This window comes from Erythrolamprus reginae, chromosome 1 (assembly GCF_031021105.1).
Source record: "Erythrolamprus reginae isolate rEryReg1 chromosome 1, rEryReg1.hap1, whole genome shotgun sequence".
Lineage (NCBI taxonomy): Eukaryota > Metazoa > Chordata > Lepidosauria > Squamata > Dipsadidae > Erythrolamprus > Erythrolamprus reginae.
In genome coordinates this window covers 257,531,132-257,552,374 of record NC_091950.1, presented here as the reverse complement: position 1 = coordinate 257,552,374, position 21,243 = coordinate 257,531,132, and the positions used below count along the sequence as shown (strand labels likewise).

The window sequence follows — 21,243 nt, the reverse complement described above, 5'->3', positions numbered from 1 at the left end:
GAGCTAATTATTATACAAATACTATTTATTTCAAAATGTTGTCATTTATGCTTTGTAGACAAATTCTCAGAGTTAGTTTTCACTTAACATGCATCTGTACTTTAATCATAATTCCCTATTACTTACTCTTGATATACTAATAAAATAATATAGTATAGAAAAACACAATTCAGTGAAGAATAATTCGCAGGGCAGGCTCAGTACTAAAAAATAAAATAAAACTGTGGTGAAGTAATGGAACCCAAAAACATATCATGTGTTGATACACTTTTAACAAGTGAACATGGGCTAATATATCCTATTGGGTTCAGATCTACAGGTACTTATTTATGCCTTTCTAAGATGGGTGAAATTCCATTGATGATTTATTCTACACTGTTACCCTGAATTGAAAAACTGAGGAGGAAGGGGTGGCCCATCCAATAGGAATAAGCAAGCCAAAGGAAAACTGTAAATCAATTTGGCAGTAGGGCACCTGCGGCATGATTTTAGAGATGATGCAGCTGTTTCCACTTGTTGCAGGCAGGTGCTATATTTGCAATCCCAGGCCTTTTAGATATTGCACATGGACTGTGCAGCCCTATTTATCTACATACCGCAGGCTCCAAATAAGCAACCTAGTTTTCACTAATAAAATCAATGCTCCTAGTGTTATTGTTAACCTAGCATTCCATTGCTATGGATATAGTTTAACTGTCTTCTTAACTGTGTCACAAAACTCCCACTTCTGTCATATAGAAAATCCTAGGTGAAATGTTAATATTTATTGCTAGTTCATGTATGACATACCATACCATACCATATACATACCATATAACGCTCTCTACATGGGGATACCTCTGAAAAGTGTTCGGAAACTTCACATTGTGCAGAATGCAGATGCGAGAGCAATCATGGGCTTTCCCAAATATGCCCATGTTACACCAACACTCCGCAGTCTGCATTGGTTGCCGATCAGTTTCCGATCACAATTCAAAGTGTTGGTTATGACCTATAAAGCCCTTCATGGCACCGGACCAGATTATCTCAGGGACCGCCTTCTGCTGCACGAATCCCAGCGACCAGTTAGATCCCACAGAGTGGGTCTTCTCCGGGTCCTGTCATCTAAACAATGTCGCTTGGCGGGATCCAGGGGAAGAGCCTTCTCTGTGGCGGCCCCAGCCCTCTGGAACCAACTCCCCCCAGAGATTAGAATTGCCCCCACCCTCCTTGCCTTTCGTAAGCTGCTTAAAACCCACCTCTGCCGCCAGGCATGGGGGAATTGAGATACTCTTTGCCCTAGGCCTCTACAATTTTATGCATGGTATATCTGTATGTATGTTTGGTTTTTATAATAATGGGTTTTTAACTTTTTTTAGTATTGGATTATTATTATATGCTGTTTTATTACTGTTGTTAGCCGCCCCGAGTCTGCGGAGAGGGGTGGCATATAAATCCAATAAATCCAATAAATCAATAAATAAAAATAAAATAAAATAAAATAAATAAAATAAAAATACAGACTTGGGATGTATTGTACTCCGCATAATTTTCTAAGATTTAAATTTCACTTTTCCAAATCAAATAATCTTACTATAAAGGAGAGCTGTATAAACCAATAACTTTTCCTTCCCTCAGACACTGGAGAGGAGAAGCAAAGGATTCATGGTTTCTAAGATCTAAATCCACAAGTCTATAGGATTCAGCCAGAAGAGAGTAACTACATTCCCTGAAATAGAAGCACTGGAAGAATTTCACAGGTGGATACATCTCAGCAAAGAAATACTTGGCATGACTCCCGCAAGTGCCCAGGACAGCGTTCTAAACACTTATCACAATTTTGTACATATAACTTTTTACCTTGGGGGAAAGCTTTCTTTTTTATTTGGTGGAAGCTGTTTGCTTGGCCGCCTGAGAGACTGGCTCTGCTGGACCTTCATGGAAGTTCTGGGTGAAGATCGTGCAAAAGGATCTGGTGCTGGAGGCTTTTTGGGAATTTTTTTCCCTAGGCGGTTAACCCATTTTTGCTGTTCCTCTGTAGAAGTAGCTAACAGTAATAGATTCTTTGCAGTTGAAATATCGTAATTCACTGGAATATATTAAAAACAAGAACTTTAGAACAGATTCGTATTAGTACACTACACTTAATTTGAAGAGAAACCACATCTTATTTTAAAAAATAAATGTTTTTTTTTTTAAACCAACACATTAAATTACATACTTTGTCCATTTTTGACAGATGGAATTGTCCCTGGGAGGCAAAACCAGCAGCCACTCTGTCTTGGCAGCGTTGAGCTTGAGCCCATTAACATCCATCCAGATTGATGCATATTCTTCTGGGTCATTTTAATTTTAAGAAATTTTAATCTAGCTCTGGACTCTGGAATTTTCTAAGGATCAACTTGCAATCCACTTGGATTTTATTTATTTTAAACTTACCTTTAAAGGAGAATATTGTAACACAAGTTTGATCATCACTGATGGTGTAACCTAGTTTGGGAATGAAACCTCTGCAAGAAAGCAACCCAGCTCAGAGAAAACTAAGGAACCCTTCAAGCTTACCTTTGCAAGGTGCTATTATTTCTTCTTTTTTATCCATGTGATCTTTATGGCATTTGATATGGCAACGGCGACATTCAAGAGCAGGAGGAGGTTTGAACATGTTCCACAAAGGTTTCATGCAAGCTTCACAGTTGGTTGGAAAATGATAAAGGGTAGGTATAAATTCATGTCCCTTGTGGCAAATATAATTTGATTTTTCCCCTGACGATTCTGCAGGAAACTCTTGTTCTTTTTTACTTTCTCCTTCATTATCGTAGAGGATCTGGAATTGGGGAAAAAGTCAGTAATACTGATAAGAGAAAACACATTTCTAATGACAAAGTATTAATTATGCTTCTTAAATATTCCTCTTCCCCATATTAATTCTTAGCAAGATTTTTCTTCTATTCTTAACATGGTAAAACAGTGGTTTTCACCACCTAATTTGAAAGCATGCATATGATTACCGTTTTTTGGGGGGGGAGTATAAGATGCACTTACACCCCCCCACCCCCCCAAAAAAAGAGGGTGAAAATTTGGTGTGTCTTTTACACCGAATGTAGTCAAAAACGTGAGGCACGAAGGAGGCGATGGTCTGTGGCAATCCCTGCAGCCTGTAACAGCTAATTGGGGGTATTCCAGGAGGGCGATCCACTCACCAATCAGCAGATCGTACTGAATCAGGTTGTAATAATGTGCTGAACCTGGCCTGGCTGTTAACTATTTGCTGCAAAGACGTGCCAGAGTTTGTAGTAACAATCACATTCAGAAAGCACACACAAGTAACTGATTCAGCAGGATTCAATAACTTCTCTTTATATATAATATAACACACGAAATAAAAATACAATACCAAAAGCACGTTTTCCAACGTGGTAGTAAATACAATTTTTAAAAAAGCAGAGGAGTAGTTTTGAGTTTCAGTTTTAGTTTGAGAAATAAGCACATGCAGTTTAAGTGTAGAACAGTTGAGCTAAGCCATGCCAGACTCCTTGCTGTCTCCTTGCTGCTCACATAGCAGACACTGTTTCAGTTTCCAAACAGCCCTCAACTCTCTCACACACTGACAGGACATTAGCAAGATGAATATTGATGGATGCTGGTAGGCAGAGGCAGAATGATACTTATACTCCAAAAATACAGTATAATTATTATAAAGTGGTTATGAAATAACTTATTTCTGCTGAAGAAAAAATGTGATTCTCAGTAAAAGATATGATGCCTCACAAAATATCTGGAAAAATTCAGTCAGAAAGGGTTTCCCCCACTTTTTTCTTTGCAATATTTTTTGAGGGAAAAATTTGCTTCTCAATATGTTTATTTCTCATTTGTCTAATAAACATGGCATCTCATCTTTGTCTACATTTTATTTGGTTAAAAGTTTTAAATAAGATACCTGAAAAATCCTGGGAATATCTTTAGAATCTGCTCTGTATACATCCGTTTGTGTGACAGGTCGAACATGGAACAGTTTGCTATAGCAACAGAAATGAAGATGTGAAACAAAAATGTAAATTAATTAACCATGAATCATTTAAACGTGAAGCCCTAAAATGGCAATATTTCTAGAAGTTTTCTCAATTACTTCATAGAGCTTATGTTGGACTTTAAATAAGATTTCAATTGTGCTCTTAATCCAAATTTTGATTTTTAAAGCTTTCTCAAGGTTCCATCCCCTTATAATACATCTGTCTGTAGAATGGATTCTCCACCATGCAATCATTTTGGACTAATGATATAAATTTGATTAATGAAATACCCATTAAGATTTATTAAATTTATGACCATTTAAAATCATTAAATCCTAAAACACTGTATTTTAATGACACAAATTTCAAACTTGCTAAAGCTGCTCTGCTTTACACAACAGGTGAGTAGAGTTTAGAATATTTACAAATTCATCAAGGGATCTAATTTATTTTAACTAACTCACCATATTGAAAGATGCACTTTGTTAACTGAGTTCCAGAATCAAAAATGTTTTTGACCTTATTCAGAATTTTTTTTAAAAAAATCACAATACTTACTCTATATCCAGTACCATGTATGGATTGGATTGTTCCTTATCTTGTTCATTATGATAGAATAGTATCTTCTTGCTGCTGACTATTATATACTGTTAAACAATACAAATTGTTAAGTATAAGTTGCAAATGGATTTTATTTATATAATCAAATTTTGCATGGCAACTTTTTGAGAGAATGAAAGTATGTAAAATGTTATTTTAATAAGGCAATTTAAAGATCCAGTATCTTTCAATTGGGCTACAATCAAAATACAATAGAGTAGCCACTCTTCCTACAAAACATATTTCATCTTAAAGTTCAAACAAAATATCCTACTTTTTAGTTATTTATTAAATATATTCCTATGACACTGCAATAAAAGTAATTATCAGCAGCTTCCATAGAAAAAAAATATAGCATGCAACAAAACCAGTACAAAAAATTTAAAATACAACAATGTATAACGTACAAATGAAATTTTTAAAAATGAGATAAGTAACTTGGTACTTGCATAAGTTTTGGCCAACAATTGATATATTATGTTACTACTGATCTTTAAGTTAGAACTATCTGAAATTAAACACCTGGATGGAAGGTTGTTGTGTTGTATACCTTTTTCTGCTGCACAGATTTTGAAAATTTTTCAAACTCCTACACCTAGCATTCCCTAATGAAAATTTACTCAAGTAAAAGAAAGCCAACATACAAAAATAAAAAAACAACTCTCTGTGACTGTGTATGCTTATCTCATAGCACAACTGCTACAGGATAGTAGCTTCTTCACTAATAGCTTCTTATGCTATTAGTGGTCTTTTGATTGTAATACATAACCAGGACCATAATTTCTTAAAAGCAGCACAATTGCAGAAACAATGGTTTGACTCTTTTGTTTTTGAATAGCACCTAGTGGTGCATATCATGTCAAAGTATCATCCTAAAAATTGTATTATTTACCTTTTTTACCCAACCAAATTTCTTTGTGTTGTTTCTAGCAGGCAATGATAGCCATCCGTCAAGTCGTGACTCTGAAAAGGATTGAATTAATATTTTTAAACCGTATTATACAGATATCCCATTGTTTTAATGTTATGTCTCATTAAGAAAGATGGCATTTATTACATGTTATACTAACCTATAAACTTACAAGCAATAAAACAGCTGAAATTTACAAGCAAAAACAAGCAACGTTCTCTTACAGTTATGCCACATCATGTAACTATGTCACATTCTTATTAGTAAATATATATTATGTCCCAGAGCAGAAATACACAAAGCATTATTATTGTTGCCTTCCACTCATTTTTGCAAAAAATTAAACAAAGCACATGTTTTGTATTGCAAGATATCCTGCAAGGGTTCTCAGTACATCATCTGGCTGGCCTTCAGCTTGGGAGTTCAGATAGGGACAACTGATTATTAGTTCAATAAAGAAAATTAAAATACTTTCCTCTTTGGAAAAGTGCAATTAGGTTTGAGGATTGTGAGGAGCATCATTATTTAACATACAGAGTGTAGTGTGCTTTCTTCCAAAACCAATTACCACAATAATTGTTTAACATTATTATTTAGGTGAAGCACATTAAAACCAAATAAGCATGTCTGACTTCTTTAAGGAATCGTTGCTTTTATAGATCTTTCTGAAAGTGCAGCACTGGAAATATAGTTGGAATTTAAAATGTATTGAATGTTAATTGGAGAGATATTAATATTTAAAGTGGATAAAAAGAATTTTGATTTTATTAATTAAAAAACTGATTTTAAGTTGGGCATGTTTTGCACAATTATTTACTAATGACTACAAGTAATTGCTAAGATGCATAAATTAATTTTGCAAATGAAGATAGAGGATGAATATGTTAAAGATATGATCAAATGGGCAAGAAACTTTGGTAATAACATGACATTTGATTAACTGGAGAATATGTGGAGTAAAAGATTGAAATTTGCATGGAATTATAAGTTGAATGAGGACTTTTATAAGATGATATACCATAAAAGATGCATAAGGAAGTGTTAAATATACGTTGTAAATACAATCAGTGTGAAGATACTTTTTTATCATCTTTGGTGAATATGTAAAAAAGCTAACGAATATCTAGGTGTGTGTGTGTGTGTGTGAGAGAGAGAGAGAGAGAGAAAGAGAGAGAGAGAGAGAGAGAGAGAGAGAGAGAAATTAAGAATATATGTAACATATTTTTGCTGATAAGGAAAATGAAGGGAGACTACTATAGATCTATTTCAAGCTATTTAGCTCCCATCATCTCCCATCTCTTACTGGGATTTGAACCTGGGCAGTCCACCTATAGGGCAGTAGCTTTTAACCTCTAGGCTCCAAATTCTCCTCCTGTCTCAACTTGTGTGTGTGTGTGTTTCTGCCTGTCTATCCATCATCTATTATAGATCAGATATTTAATTTAATTCAGAGAATTCTTAAAGTACAATTGAATTAAGCTTAACGGACAAGCAAATTTAAAAAACACACACAATGGAATTCATATACAGTGATCCCTCGATTTTCGCGGTCTCGATTTTCGCGAAACGCTATACCACGGTTTTTCAAAAAATAATAATTAAAAAATACTCCACGGTTTTTTTTCTATACCACGTTTTTTCCCACCCGATGACGTCATACGTCATCACCAAGAGTCACTTCTCTCTCCCTTTCTCTTCCTTTTTCTCTATCCTTTCTACCTCTTACTCTTTCTTTCTCTCCCTCCTTCATTCAATTTTCTCTCCCTCCCTCCCTGTGCCTGCCCTGCACCACCCAACAGGGACGGACAGCCCCCGATCGTCGATTCGTCGCCCCCCCCCACAGAGGGAGATCGGGCTGCGAGGGCAGTGGATCCGCGTCCTCAGCCACCGGCTTGGATTCCCCTCCCGGCGGCATTGGGCTGCCCTGCATCGCTCACGCGCTCGACTGTGGTGGCTGCTTTGGCGGGGAAGGAGGAGTTTGGGGAGAAGATGAAGGCAGCGGGCAGCAGCTGAGGCGAAGCGAGGTGAAGGCGGTGAGGAGCGGCGAATAACAGAGCAGCTCGCGCCCGGTGGGGTCTCTTCTCCCCAGCCAAAGGAGGAATGGCTTGTGTGTGTAACATATTTTCGCTGATAAGGAAAAGGATCGGGCTGGTGGGGGCGGCGAATCCACCTCCCCAGCCACCGGAGGGAGATCGGGCTGGTGGGGGCGGCGAATCCACCTCCCCAGCCACCGGAGGGAGATCGGGCTGGTGGGGGCGACGAATCCACCTCCCCAGCCACCGGAGGGAGATCGGGCTGGTGGGAGCAGCGAATCCACCTCCCCAGCCACCGGAGGGAGATCGGGCTGGTGGGGGCAGCGAATCCACCATCCCAGCCACCGGAGGGAGATCGGGCTGGTGGGGGCGGCGAATCCACCTCCCCAGCCACCGGAGGGAGATCGGGCTGGTGGGGGCGGCGAATCCACCTCCCCAGCCGGGCAGAGGGAAATCGGGCGGGCGGGCGGGGGGCAGCCAAAAATGGTGTTTTTACTTCCGCACCGCTATATCGTGGAAAATCGATTTTCGCGGGAGGTCTTGGAACGTAACCCCCGCGAAAATCGAGGGATCACTGTATGACAACAGCGAGGCTTCACTATATGCAAAGATGGAATGACTCAAATTCAGAATGATAGAATGGATGGTGAAATTAATGGTATTGGTAGAGACTGTGAAACTGACTGCTTTGATTAAAGAAAATACTTTACCTAACTCCCTTCCCACTTGGGAGCCACTCTTGGATTTTTTTTGTTTGAAATTGAAAGAAATGAAATTGTATCCTTAGGTTTTAGTGATTAGACTTGTTTAAGATGATAATAGTACTGTCTGTTTTGGTTTAGTCTTGTTCAAAGAATCATTGAGTTCTAGGTTTTTATCTGTATTGATGAAAGTCAGAAATTACTATTTTAAATAACTTTTTTGTTTGTTTCTTTGCACACTCCAATTTTGTTTTTTCCCCTATCCTCTTTCTCTTTTTAATTATTTTTCTCTAATTTTTTGCATTTTATATTTTGTTGACATTTATAAAATTTGGGGGGGGGGAATGTTGAGCGACAAAAACTTAAATGAAGATTTGGATAAATATGCGCTTAGATGCAAGAGCTGTGGTGGCGGAGTGGTTAGAGTGCAGGTTACTTCGGGCCTACTGCCAGCAATTTGGCAATTCAAATCTCACCAAACTCAACGTTGACTCAGCATTCCGTTGGGGGCAATATTCTGACTCTGTAAACTGCTTAGGGGCAAAGCACTGTGAAGTGGTATATAAATCTAAATGCCATTTATATTTATTTTTCACATTTTGAAACTACCCATCTGCCTCAGGGAAGGACTCTGGACAGTGTACAAAAATTGTTAAAATAGAAACGCAATATATAAAAGTTAGAAACTTAAGCAGAGGCAATTATTATTAAATCCAGTCTGTGGAAAGTTGCCACAGAAATCTTGGACTGGAAAATATCCACTTTCCATGTCCTTCTGTTTCTTAAAGTGATTTCTGATGAGAAATCTAGTTTGGGAGAGATTTTGTTGTTGTTGTTCAAAACCTGAACACCCTTGCCAAAGTACATAATGTTGGTGACGACCTATAAAGCCCTACATGGACCGCCTTCTTCCGCACAAATCCCAGCCGCTGATAAGGTCCCACAGAGTTGGCCTTCTCTAGGTCCTGTCGACCAGACAATGTCTGGCAGGGCCTAGGGGAAGAGCCTTCTCTGTGGTGGCCCCAGCCCTCTGGAATAAGCCCTCCCCTTGGAGATTTGCACTGCCCCCACCTTCCTCACCTTTCGTAAGACACTTAAGACCCATCTATGTCGCCAGGCATGGGGCAGCTAGATCATACCTCCTTTTTCTCTGACCATTAAATGTTATGTATGGATGCGATTGAGTAGACTGACATATAGTGGGATTTTAGTTTACTGTTTTAACTATTAGATTTGTATTCATATTGTTTTGTATTGTATATTATGAGCCACCCCGGGTCCTTGGAGAGGGGCGGCATACAAGTCTAATAAGTAATAAGTAATAATAATAATAATAATAATAATAATAATAATAATAATAATAATAAATAATCTGAAAAAAATTCAATCAGTACTATCTAAACGAACTTATTATCTGGCATTTAAATGACTGTAATTGAAAGGGTTTTCATAATAAATTCTCAACTTAGACTTTGGGCTTTGGGAGAGAGTGAAATGTTACAGAAAGTGTGAGAGTTTGAAAAACACAATGCTACAATTAGATGGACTAATTAGATACACTTCCAATTGAAATTTCCCCTCACTAAATGGTCAGATCCTACCATTTCAATGGAACAATTAAATCTTGCAGTAAGAGCCTCATTTATACAAAATATAGTAGGTTAGAAATGTATTAGAAATATGTATGTATTTGAATAATATTTTATTAGACAATTATAGGATTATAATTGTTTACTGTTATAATGTATACAGTGGTACCTCGACATACAAGTTTAATTCGTTCCAGACCCGAGCTCGTAAGTCGATCAACTCGCATCTCGAACGAATGCCTTTAGACTTTGTTTTTCGCGCCGAGGTAACCGGAAGCAAGGAGATTTTTGCGCCACCTAGCGGAAGCTCGGCTCATATCCCGAATTTGAGCTCGGGTGTCGAACAGAAATTTTGCACGCGTCGCGGCTCGTAACTTGGAATACTCGCATGTGGAGCAGCTCGTATCTAGAGGTACTACTGTATTAAGTTTTGGTTGTATTTTTCACTTTTTGTCAGAACACTTTCTGCACTTTTTTTGTCAATGTATGTATCAATGCCACTATTATTTTAATGCTTTCCTTTTTTGTTTTTTATATTAATTAAATATCAATATAAAGTAAATTATCCAAAAGCTTGTAGTCCTATCTTTTTTCAGTTATGCACAGAGGATCTGCAGATAAATGGAAAACATGCATATCTCATGCACCTACATGAATGCAACATCCACGGAATCTAAGATTAAAGGTTAAGATTATTTGCTGCTCCTTTCTCATGCAGTACATTCCTCCTTGCTATCTACTGTCCTCAGTGTTAGTAATGGAAAATAGGCAGCAGCGTTTTGTCACTACACATCTTCTGGAAGGTCACCTGGATCGTCAGGTTCTGAAGGGGGTGGTGCAGAAGACACTGGTTCTTCCTCAGAGTCAGAATCAGAATTGAGAAACACACAAGAGCTGGAAGGTTTAGTGGCAATACTGACAGAGGTGGAAGAGCGTTGGTAGGTAAAAGACATAGATTCTGAAGTGTGGGACTGAGTGATACGAACTGAGCACCCAACAGAAAGAGGAGGGGGGGGAATGCAGAAAGGATTAATGAAAAATAGATTTTTTTAAAAAACACACCTCACAACTTGATTATTTTGAAATAGAATAATGCAACAGATTTTGATTTGCATTAGGAACTATAACCTAAATTTGACTTATTCAAAGGTAGAAAGGATTAAAATTTTAACAACAGAAGGACATTCCAATTGTAACTTCCCAAAATAGGGAGTCATTAATTATAATGTTTTCTTTTCTTCCAAAAGAGAGAAGGACGAATCTTACCAGGGAAACCATCATCCGTTTCTACTTCACCAGGGCCACATATGCTGCTGTTGTCTAGACCAATATGAATTGTTTGGAGCTGACATCGAAGCTGTTCTATGTCGCTATCTTTGCTGTCCAGAGCCATTTGTAGTTCGATTCGTATCTGGCTTTCTTCTGCTATTTGCTGAAAAAGGAGATAATTTATTATTATTATTATTATTATTATTATTATTATTATTATTTATTAGACTTGTATGCTGCCCTTCTCTGAAGACTCAGGGCGAATCACAGGATAAATAAAAAAACAACATGTATACAAATCTTATTAGTTAAAACTATCAGCTAAGATCCCACTACATTAAAAAGCAGTCAATTAACTCAGACACATCCACACATAACATTTAATGGTCAGGGAGGGGGGGCATAGTCTAGCTGCCCCATGCCTGGCGACGTAGGTGGGTCTTAAGACCTTTGCGAAAGGCGAGGAGGGTGGGGGCAATGCAAATCTCTGGAGGGAGTTGATTCCAGAGGGCCGGGGCTGCCACAGAGAAGGCTCTTTCCCTGGGCCCTGCCAGATGACATTGTCTGGCCGACGGGACCCAGAGAAGGCCAACTCTGTGGGACCTAACTGGTCGCTGGGATTCATGTGGCAGAAAGCGGTCCCGTAAGTAAACTGGTCCAATGCCATGTAGGGCTTTATAGGTCATCACAACACTTTGAATTGTGTCCAGAAACCAATCGACAACCAATGCAGTCCACGGAATGTTGTAGAAACATGGGTGTATCTGGGAAGACCCATGACCGCTCACAGAGATGCTTCTGACAGCAATCTCATAACTTAAACCACTATCGTGTTTCCCCCAAAATAAGACCCTGTCTTATTTTTATTTATTATTTTTGGAACCCTGAAATAAGCGCTTGGCCTTGTTGCCATGCACTCAAAAGCCCGATTGGGTTAATTATCAGGGGATGTCTTATTTGGGGGAAAACAGGGTAAAAGCGAACTCTAATGAGAATTGAAGAAAATAAAGACAATTAAATAGCTCCTATTTCAGTACAGATGGATGATATAGTAAAACTGGCAGTCTAGAAAAAGGTGAGACAAAGCCTCCTCAAATGTTTGAAACTGTCATCAACCTCTGCCTCATAACCATCAGAATCACTTACCACTGGAAAGGTATTTGATTGTGAGACGTTCTCTAATAATTTTCAATAATACAAGAAAAATTAAGGTAATGAATAACTCTGTCAAATAAATTTGTAAATACCTAAAACTATGTGATAGCTTTTCACTATCATGTAAGATACTTACAGCTTGCATTTCATTGATTTCTTTCTGATATTTAATCATCATCTGAGTTAATTTTTCCCGTTCTGTTTTCAATTCCATATGCAGTTTCCTGTTCTCCTTTTCTTTTCTTCGGACATCTGTGTCAGCTCCTCGTTGGATGGGATTTTTTCGATTCATAACTTCTGCTAACTTATTCACAGCCTGAGTATAAAAGAAGAATAAATGGACAGCTTCTTTATGTGATTAGAATTAAATACATTCTCATCGCTCCTTCCTTATAATATCGCAATGATAACTGTTCTGTCTGGGTCCCTCCAGCAAACACCAACCCAAAAAGAGAATCCAGACACACTGGTAAAAATCAAAGGCAGTTGATAGAATTCAAAGCAAACACAGGTAACAGAAAATGTCCTTACAAACAGGAACACGCTGCAACTTCAAAGATGTTTCACGAAGGCCATGAAGTAAAACAGGATTCTTGCTGTCAAAAACAACGCTGGAGATAACAAACATACGCCTCCCCCAAGTCTTCCAGTCTTCTAGGCCACAAGCCAAGATCAGAGACGGCAAGAAGCAAAGCAGGTTCACAGAACTCCCAGTTGATAACTCTCCACATGGCTAAAAGGGCTTGCCTGCCTTTTAAACCCTGCTGAGGAGAACCACACCCAAATCCAGCTGTTGCCAATTCAATGATGCCAATACCTTTCTAATTGGTCCCGTCTCTGAGCTGCACGTCTCTGTCTCATGTCAATTATAGCCTGTGCTTCCTCATCCAATGAGGCCAGGCTACTGGCTGGGGAGAGCCCCCCCCCCCCCCGGGGCTCTCAGGCTGCTCCCCTTCATCCTCTTCCTGACTTTCCTCTCCCCCGTCTGCCTGGTCCTCCCCCTCCTGTTCACTGTCCTCCTCCTCCTGGCCTGGATCCAGCAGAGACGTAGCCGGTCCCTGAGGAGCCTCAGGCTGAATCACAACAGATAACTGTGGTCATCTCCTCATTTATACATTACCTGTGTTTTCATTGTTCTTTCATAAGCCAGTTGTTTTTCAAACTGAGTTCTTAGCAACCCAAGATCATTTTCTTCTTCATTCAGATGGGCAAGCCCTTAATAACAAAAAATAAAATAAAATAAATAACAATAAATAACAAAATAAAAGGTAACACTTGTGAAGCTAACATAAAATCAAATCACTGTAATTTTTAAATTTAAATACTTACTTTCTTGAATTTCCTTCAGTTTGTTATTCAGCTCCTCCTTTTCATTTGCAAGGTTCGCCACGTCACTAGTCAAAGTTCTATTTGCTTCTTCCAACTAAGATACAGAAATTATAAGAAGTGAAGGTCAGTTGTAGAATAGAAACAAACCAACCAACATTTAAGCAGGAGTTCAGATTCCAAGTGAGGATGGGAGAGGTTGCAGAAACTCCTTGCAAAGGAGCTCATGGCAGCGGTGTGGGAAGCAGACAAAAATAGAAGCTTAAAAACAGGATTATAAGGGAAATGTACTTAAAAGTAGTAGAGTTAAGGGTAAACTAAGTAACAGGGCTGAAAAAACAATAGCACAGCTTGAATTTAGAAAGGGAGGCCACTTGCATCAGAAACCATCCGCTAATATGCTAGAAAAAAAGGTTTAAACTAGAATCCCTCTAAAATACTTTAAAATATACTGTGCTCTCAAAAACATTATTATACACTCTGATGATCATGGAATGCAAGTCCTGAAATCTGTAAAATACTGCAAACATTTGGACAAAGAAATTAAATTTAGGATATGGAACATTTCTGATGCCATAGTATGTCTAGCCAAATTCAGAGCCAAAGCATCAGTGACTGCAGTGTAACATTATCCTTGTTATATTTATGGGACAGTCTGTAAGTAAGTTTGGTCCCTGGAGGTTTTAAGTACTGCTGTAGGTTGCAATTTCTCATTTTAAAAAGAGAACAGGAACCTTTCGTGTTCAAGGGACAAATTTGTACAGATTGACAAGCCTACAATTCGCGCCTTGTCGAGTCACTTTGCTGTTTCGAGTGAATCACTTACTGATCCTATCGTGGCATCTTTTTCAACAAGCTCCTGTTTGTGCCTTGCCATCATTTCTTTAATCTCCAGTTCTTTCATGATCTTCTCTTTTTCCAGGTCAGAATACTGTTCCTCAGCAATGGAGCGAGCCAACTGTTCGGAGTCTGCCTTTGTTAATGTGATCTCCAGTTGTGCTGCCAAGGAATCCCTGTAATAAATTAGTTTGAATTAAAATACAAATTATGATAACCATAATAAATTAATGTTATGGGCAAAGATGCTATGTAGTTTTCTTACTGGCTACTATTATTCAAGTTATATCTTGTATATTATTCTCGCTATTATTCTTACCTCTCTTCTTGTAACTCTTGTATCTTTTGCTGTATTTCTTTACAAAGTTTGCCCTTTTCTTCACATTCTTCTTTAAGCTCCCGAACTTGTGTTTTATACAGAGTCTGAAAGGTTTTACAAGAGAACAGCAATATATATATATTATAGCTTTGGTGCAACCAGATAGGTAGAAAAGAGTGGTGTTAGAAAAACTGCCCGTTTTAATTTAAGATAAGGAATCTTTGTAACATTTTCGTCAGGATTAAAATATATATAAAACAAGGTTTTGTCAAACTTACCCACAACGACCAGATAATTATCAGTTGTCAATATTATAAATAGCCAAAGCTATCAAATATTTTACTTGAGTAAATTAATCCATATATTAATATTTATTATTGTAAAAGTAACTTTTCCCGTATACATTTATTTTCAACTCTAGGGGGCAGTGTTCATCTCTGTTTCTTAGTCAATATTATCCATAGACACTTATATGAGGACATGTGGCCGGCATGACTATACATATATTTAAAATAAAATATATTAGGAATATGACAGCCAGTATGATACTGACCCAGTATAATTAATGACCCAGATCCAAAGTCTGAAAAGCCCTTCAACTGAAGAAACCTTCATCCTTCAGTGTACAGATTTGGGCTGAGATAGTAAAATAGAATTGTTTACATGCTAACTTTGATTTTCAAAAGATATTCAGGGTTGGACCTAACAAATATCTGGAGAGATTTTTATCAGGCTAATAAAAAAATCAATGTTTTATTATTGCCAAAGAACCAAACTCACTAGGAAGTGAATCTTGCTGATATGAACTAAATTTAGTAACTTGAGGGGCACCACAATACGTCCACATGCTGATAATGGTGCTTTATGCACGTACAAAAAATAGTGTGTTGTATGAGACAAGGTCAGTTTTTTGGAAAAATATAATGCACAATGACTAATTAAATCAACAAATCCCAGAATATTTACAACTGTGTGATAAACCCAAAAAGATGCATAAGGCTTAAAACTTAAAATCTAATACTGAGTATGTTAATATCCTACATACCGAAAAATATTGTTCTGCTTCAAGTTGGTCTTGAATTTCTTTCATCTGCCCATCTGCATCTTGACGTTCTCTGGCAGAGAATAAGATAAATGCAATTTTAAAGTAATACTACTTCTTTGACAAATGTTGCCAGAATGAACTATTAGCTTCATCCTTCTTGATTGCCAGGGCAGTAAAAAAAATCTTCTCAAAATTTTGTCACATTTCATTAAATGAGGAATTCGAAGGAAGACAATGAGGCTGCTGGATGCTTGTATTAGTCATGTCCTTTCGGATTCCTTGCTATACAATATTGGTCAACATCTGTGGTTGCAGGGCTATCTGACCCAAATGCACAAATTCCTTCTTTAAGACATTGGAGTAAGTTTTAAAAAATCTGCTTTAATCTTTTTGGATAGTTTTTCACATTCTAGATTTTCTGATTTATTTGGACTAACTGAATGTACAGTTTCCTTTAGCAGAAAAGGCAGACAGGGCCTATTTTGTTGTTGCTTCACCATTATCCTCCAGCTAGCTCTGCAAAGGGGTTTCCCTTTCACAGGACGTTACATGCAGAACTGAGTGTGGAATTATGATCATAAATCATTCTGGTTATTAAGCAGGTCACCACATGTTAAGCAGTTGTTAAGCAGGTCACCACGTGACTGCACCCAATTTTATGACCTCTACAGCAGTGGTCGTTAAGCAAATGGCACAGTTGCTAAACAAATACTGTGATTGTTAAGGAAACCCATTTTAGCCAATGGTTGTTTTTCTGGTAAAAAAACATAAACTGCAGTCATGGGAACCGCAATCAGTCTGATGTAGGCCATTTGCCAAGCACCAAAAATGCAACCATGTGACTGGTTGGGGGGGGAGGAGACGGTCAAAACCAAGTAGCACTGGGGAGATCTGTCACAACTTTAAAATTTGAACAGATTGATAAGTGGCCAAATCATAAGTCGAGGGTTATTTATATTTGGCCCCAGACTGTTCCTTGTTCTTTTCTTGTACTTCTCTTGCTGTTTTGGCTGAATTTGGAGATCTCGAGTCTCCATTTCTCCTCCTGCCTAATCCTTATTGGGCTGAAAGATAAAGAAGGAAACAAAACAAATCCTATCTACCAAGTACAGTAACTCTTTACGTTTTTCCTGAATAGGATCAAGTGAAGTGATTTTTCTGTCTGTGGCAACGTGAAGAAAAATGCTCTTAATGGTATGGGATAAAAAAAAAAAAGACACTATTTTTGTTACACTTGGATGGATGTTCTCCAAGCACGAACACAGGAAGACACACTTTCCATCTGCTCCTACCCTGTTTCCCCGAAAATAAGTCACCCCTGAAAGTAAGACATAGGAGAGATTTCATAGAATTGCCTAATATAAGGCATCCCCCGAAAGTAAGACGTAGGAGACGTTTCGTTTTGCATCATTCCCGAACATATTCTGTTCCCTCTAATATCCTGTTCCAAATAACCATAGGCAATACCTATGCGGCCGCGCACCCAACAGTTCATATTTTTTTTGTTCAGCAATAAATGGGAATTCTTCTTCATTGAAAAAAAACAAGACATCCCCTGAAAATAAGACACACATCTTTGGGAGCAAAAATTAATATAAGACGCTGTCTTATTTCCGGGGAAACAGGGTATATGGGGAAACAAATTACTTCAAGGGATGGACTTTGTCCAGAAATGTTCTTTGCTATCCTAAAGCTCCATCTCTGACTTTGTCTGGCCTACATGGCAGATGGTGGAACAAAACCTAGATTCTTTTTATTCCCTAAAGAGATGTGCAGCCACTAAAATGTCTGTGTTGCTGAGGGTTTAAAGTGTAATTTTTCCTTAGCAATTTATGATACAGTTACATGGCAAACTAGGTCCCCGAGGGAGTAAAAGCAAAATATCAAAGAGAGAAATGTATTATTGACATTCAGTTATTTTTTGACTTATGGCTGTGAACTAAAGTAAAAGTCAAGAACTCCCCAATATAGCCGTAGAATATCCCTAGGTCCTTGTGAAACACCCAACCCTCAGAGGGAAGAATGCTTGCTCTTTTGGTCTTCCTGAAGGATGTGAAAACTTGGCTTTGCCGGTTGGCTTTCGGCCCTGAGAGGGCACTCACCATTGGAGGTAGCTGATGAGGTAAGACATCATCACCATGCTGGCCATCTCTTGGGCCTACTTTTTTAATAATTTTAAATTTGAATATATTTAACATTTTAATTGCAGTTATATTTATGTTTTTATGATCTGTAAGCCTCTCATTTGCCTGATAGGGGAGATGGACAGCATGTAAACTTAAGAAACTACAACAAGAGTATCAACATTACTGAAGAATTGATTGAAACCATATGTGTCGATATACAGTACTGTACAACAGAATTTAGCATTCCCACAGCTTAGTTTCGAGTCACAATCAACTGTGATGGAACAGAACATATATTGCTGAAAGGACTTACTTGCGTAGCTCATTATTTTGCTTTTCTAGGCTTAGTTTAATTTCAATAAGATGGTTACTCTCCTGTTTCAGCTGTTTCTCTGACACCTTCAGTGCATTCAACTGCTGGGTTTGCATTTTGAAATCATTTTGAATGAGGCAGCGCTTTTGTGTTTCTTGTTCAATTTTCAGTGTCAGGTTTTCCACCTGCAAAACAGATTGATACTCTGTAAGACAGATTTTATGGAAAATAGCGTATTTCATGTCATGTCATTTTAAAAAAATAACTGAATATTCCTTCTTCTGCTTTTAAATGGCCCTATATAAAGAGTAGTTTTAGTAAAGGATTTTCTACTAATTTATTCATTTTTGTTCCAGCAGCAGAGTATGATAAATTATCTCTAAACAGAAATTGTAAACAAAAGCTTTACAGCCATAATGAAAGATATTATTACAAAATTAATATTCCATTCCTAATTGAAAGCAAATCCCATTCTCTAGTCCAGTGTTTCCCAACCTTTTTTGAGCCGCGGCACATTATTCATGTTTTCAAAATTCTGGGGAACACTGAAGGGGGGGGGCGGGGGGGCTAAAGAAAAGTTTGGACAAAAATAAAATATCTTCCTCCATTTCACTCTATTTCTCCCTCCCTCTTTCTCTCTCTTCCTTCCTTCCCTTCTTTCTCTCCATCCCTCTTTCTTTCTTTCTTCCTCTCTTTTTTGCTCTCTTTCTCTCTCCCTCCTTCCCTCCCTCTATGTCTTTCCCTCTCCCTCCTTCCCCCCTTTCTTTCTCTCTCTCTCTTGCTTTCTTTCCCTCTCTTTCTCTTGCTTTCTTTCTCTCATTCTCTCTCCCCTCCTTTTTCTCTCTCTCTCTTTCTCTCTCGTTCACCACGCCAGCAACAGAGAGAAAAAGAAAGAGCGAGAGAGAACCGGAGACAGAGTGGAGTGTGCAGCAGCCATCAGCCTCCTCGCCCTCCCAGACGTCCCCAGCGCCCGGCCTCGCGCCGCCTCCCGTTAGCCCGGCCGAAAGCCACACAGTCCCGGACTCCCGGATCGCTCGCTTCTCCGGCCAGCGCGGCGCTTTCCTGGGCAGATGGCTTTGCTGACCAGAGAAGCGAGCGATCCGGGAGTCCGGGACTGTGTGGCTTTGCGCCATGAAGAGAAAACGGCAGCAGGGAAAAGTCGGCCGTTTTCTCTTCATGGCGCAAAGCCACACAGTCCCGGACTCCCGGATTGCTCGCCCCAAGGCAGGAGGCGGCGGTGGAGGAGAGTGGGCGGATCGGGCGGGCAATGGGGCAGGGCGGAGAAGCCAAGGGCGCGTTTGGCCGGAGGCACCGTGGGGAGGCAGGGGCAGGGAGGTGCGGCAGTAGGTGCCTCCGGCCAAACGCGCCCCTGGCTTCTCCGCCCTGCCCCATTGCCCGCCCGATCCGCCCACTCTCCTCCGCCGCCTCTCGCCGCGGCACACCTGACGGTGTCTCGCGGCACACTAGTGTGCCGCGGCACACCGGTTGGGAAACGCTGCTCTAGTCAGAGTGTGTCCTTTCAGAACTAGTCTTATAGCCCAATTTTAAAGATATTTACTCAGAACTAATTGTCAATGTCCAGTGGGATATATATTCCCAAGATTGAGTTTTTATCATAGCAATAGCACATAGACTTATATATCACTTCCTTCACCACCCTCTCTAGGCAGTTTACAGAGTCAGCCTATTGCCCCCAACAATCTGCCCCTCATTCTACCAACCTCAGAAAGATGGAAGGCTGAGTCAACCTTGAGCCTGGTGAGATTCGAACTGCCACATTGCAGGCAGCCAGCAATCAGCAGAAGTAGCCTGCAGTACTGCATTCTAACCATTGCGCCACCATGTCTCCTATCGTGCATGGTTTGAAGCTAGTATAATTAGTATTAAACACTCTTCCTTAAATTGGACTTTTGAAACGAGTAAATGAGAATGTGAATTTGAAATAACCCATTCATATTCAATAAAACTTTTTAGCCCTATAAGGAACGAGGGTGGCAATTTTTAAAGTGTAGCCAAATATTTTGATCAATATTCCCGTAGTACAAATAGCTTTTGTTTTTCACTTAATAATTGCACATTTCAAAATACATATAGAATAGGGGAATAAGACACCAAAATATTCCATGCAGGAATAAAAAATACCTTTAGTTTATATCCTATAATACACATGGCTGATTTTTAACCTTTCCTAGTGCTGACCTTCTGACCCCATGCTCAAGTACCGTGATTATCAAAAGGAGCACCGTGGAACATGATATGTTGCTAGCATTTGATAAAGAAACATAGTACAGGTATTCCTCGACTTGCAACCATTCGTTTAGTGACCATTCGAAGTTACAACACCACAGAGGTATGGCCATTTTTTGCACTTACAACCATGGTGTCCATCGCCGCTAGCGGTGCGGTTGTGTGCATAGCTCCATGTCCCCGACACGTGCGGGCACGCCCCGTGTGAGATTTAGCTTCTCCGCATGCACAGGAAGCCAAATCTCGTGCGGGTGCATGCACAGGCATCGGGGACATGGAGCTATGCATACAGCTCCATTTTCCCTACCGGAACGCAGCCGCCCCCCCTCTGTCCACCCAGGAATCCAATACTGGTTGTGTCATATTATCAAAATTCAGACGCTTGGCAACTGGCATGTATTTACGACAGCTGCAGCGTCTCACGGTCATGTGAGTCCCTTTTGTGACTTTCTGACAAGCAAAGTCAATGGGGAAGCCAGGTTCACTTAACAACCATGTCACTAACTTAACATCTACCGCTGATGATTCACTTAGCAACTGTGGTTAAAAAAAAAGTTTGTAAAATAGGGTAAAATTCACTTAACAACTGTCTCACTTAGCTACAGAAATTTTGGGCTAAATCTGATTGCATGTCGAGGACTAACTGTACATGTTCAAAATTACCTCTAGGGCTCTTTGATTAATTGATTCTCTCAATATAGTCCACACTTGATTTTGATAAAAAGTTAAGTAAATGTAAATATTAAAAGTGGAACAAAAACACAGATCTTTACAGAGAATTATT

At 39.2% G+C, this 21,243-nt stretch overlaps 1 protein-coding gene across 2 annotated transcripts in view; it reads right to left on the bottom strand.

The window, feature by feature from the left end:
* ROCK2 (Rho associated coiled-coil containing protein kinase 2) overlaps window positions 1-21,243 on the bottom strand; it is a 152,077-nt gene that overhangs the window by 7,542 nt on the left and 123,292 nt on the right. For both annotated transcript variants that reach the window (XM_070732867.1, XM_070732866.1), the window contains exons 19-31: window positions 18,213-18,397; window positions 15,774-15,843; window positions 14,729-14,832; window positions 14,399-14,585; window positions 13,576-13,669; window positions 13,367-13,461; window positions 12,383-12,562; window positions 11,089-11,254; window positions 5,482-5,552; window positions 4,548-4,636; window positions 3,917-3,995; window positions 2,542-2,803; window positions 1,840-2,068 (exon numbers count right to left, since the gene is read on the bottom strand). In XM_070732867.1, the coding sequence (XP_070588968.1) occupies window positions 1,840-2,068; window positions 2,542-2,803; window positions 3,917-3,995; window positions 4,548-4,636; window positions 5,482-5,552; window positions 11,089-11,254; window positions 12,383-12,562; window positions 13,367-13,461; window positions 13,576-13,669; window positions 14,399-14,585; window positions 14,729-14,832; window positions 15,774-15,843; window positions 18,213-18,397 (1,811 nt within the window). The remainder of the gene's footprint in view (window positions 1-1,839; window positions 2,069-2,541; window positions 2,804-3,916; window positions 3,996-4,547; window positions 4,637-5,481; window positions 5,553-11,088; window positions 11,255-12,382; window positions 12,563-13,366; window positions 13,462-13,575; window positions 13,670-14,398; window positions 14,586-14,728; window positions 14,833-15,773; window positions 15,844-18,212; window positions 18,398-21,243) is intronic.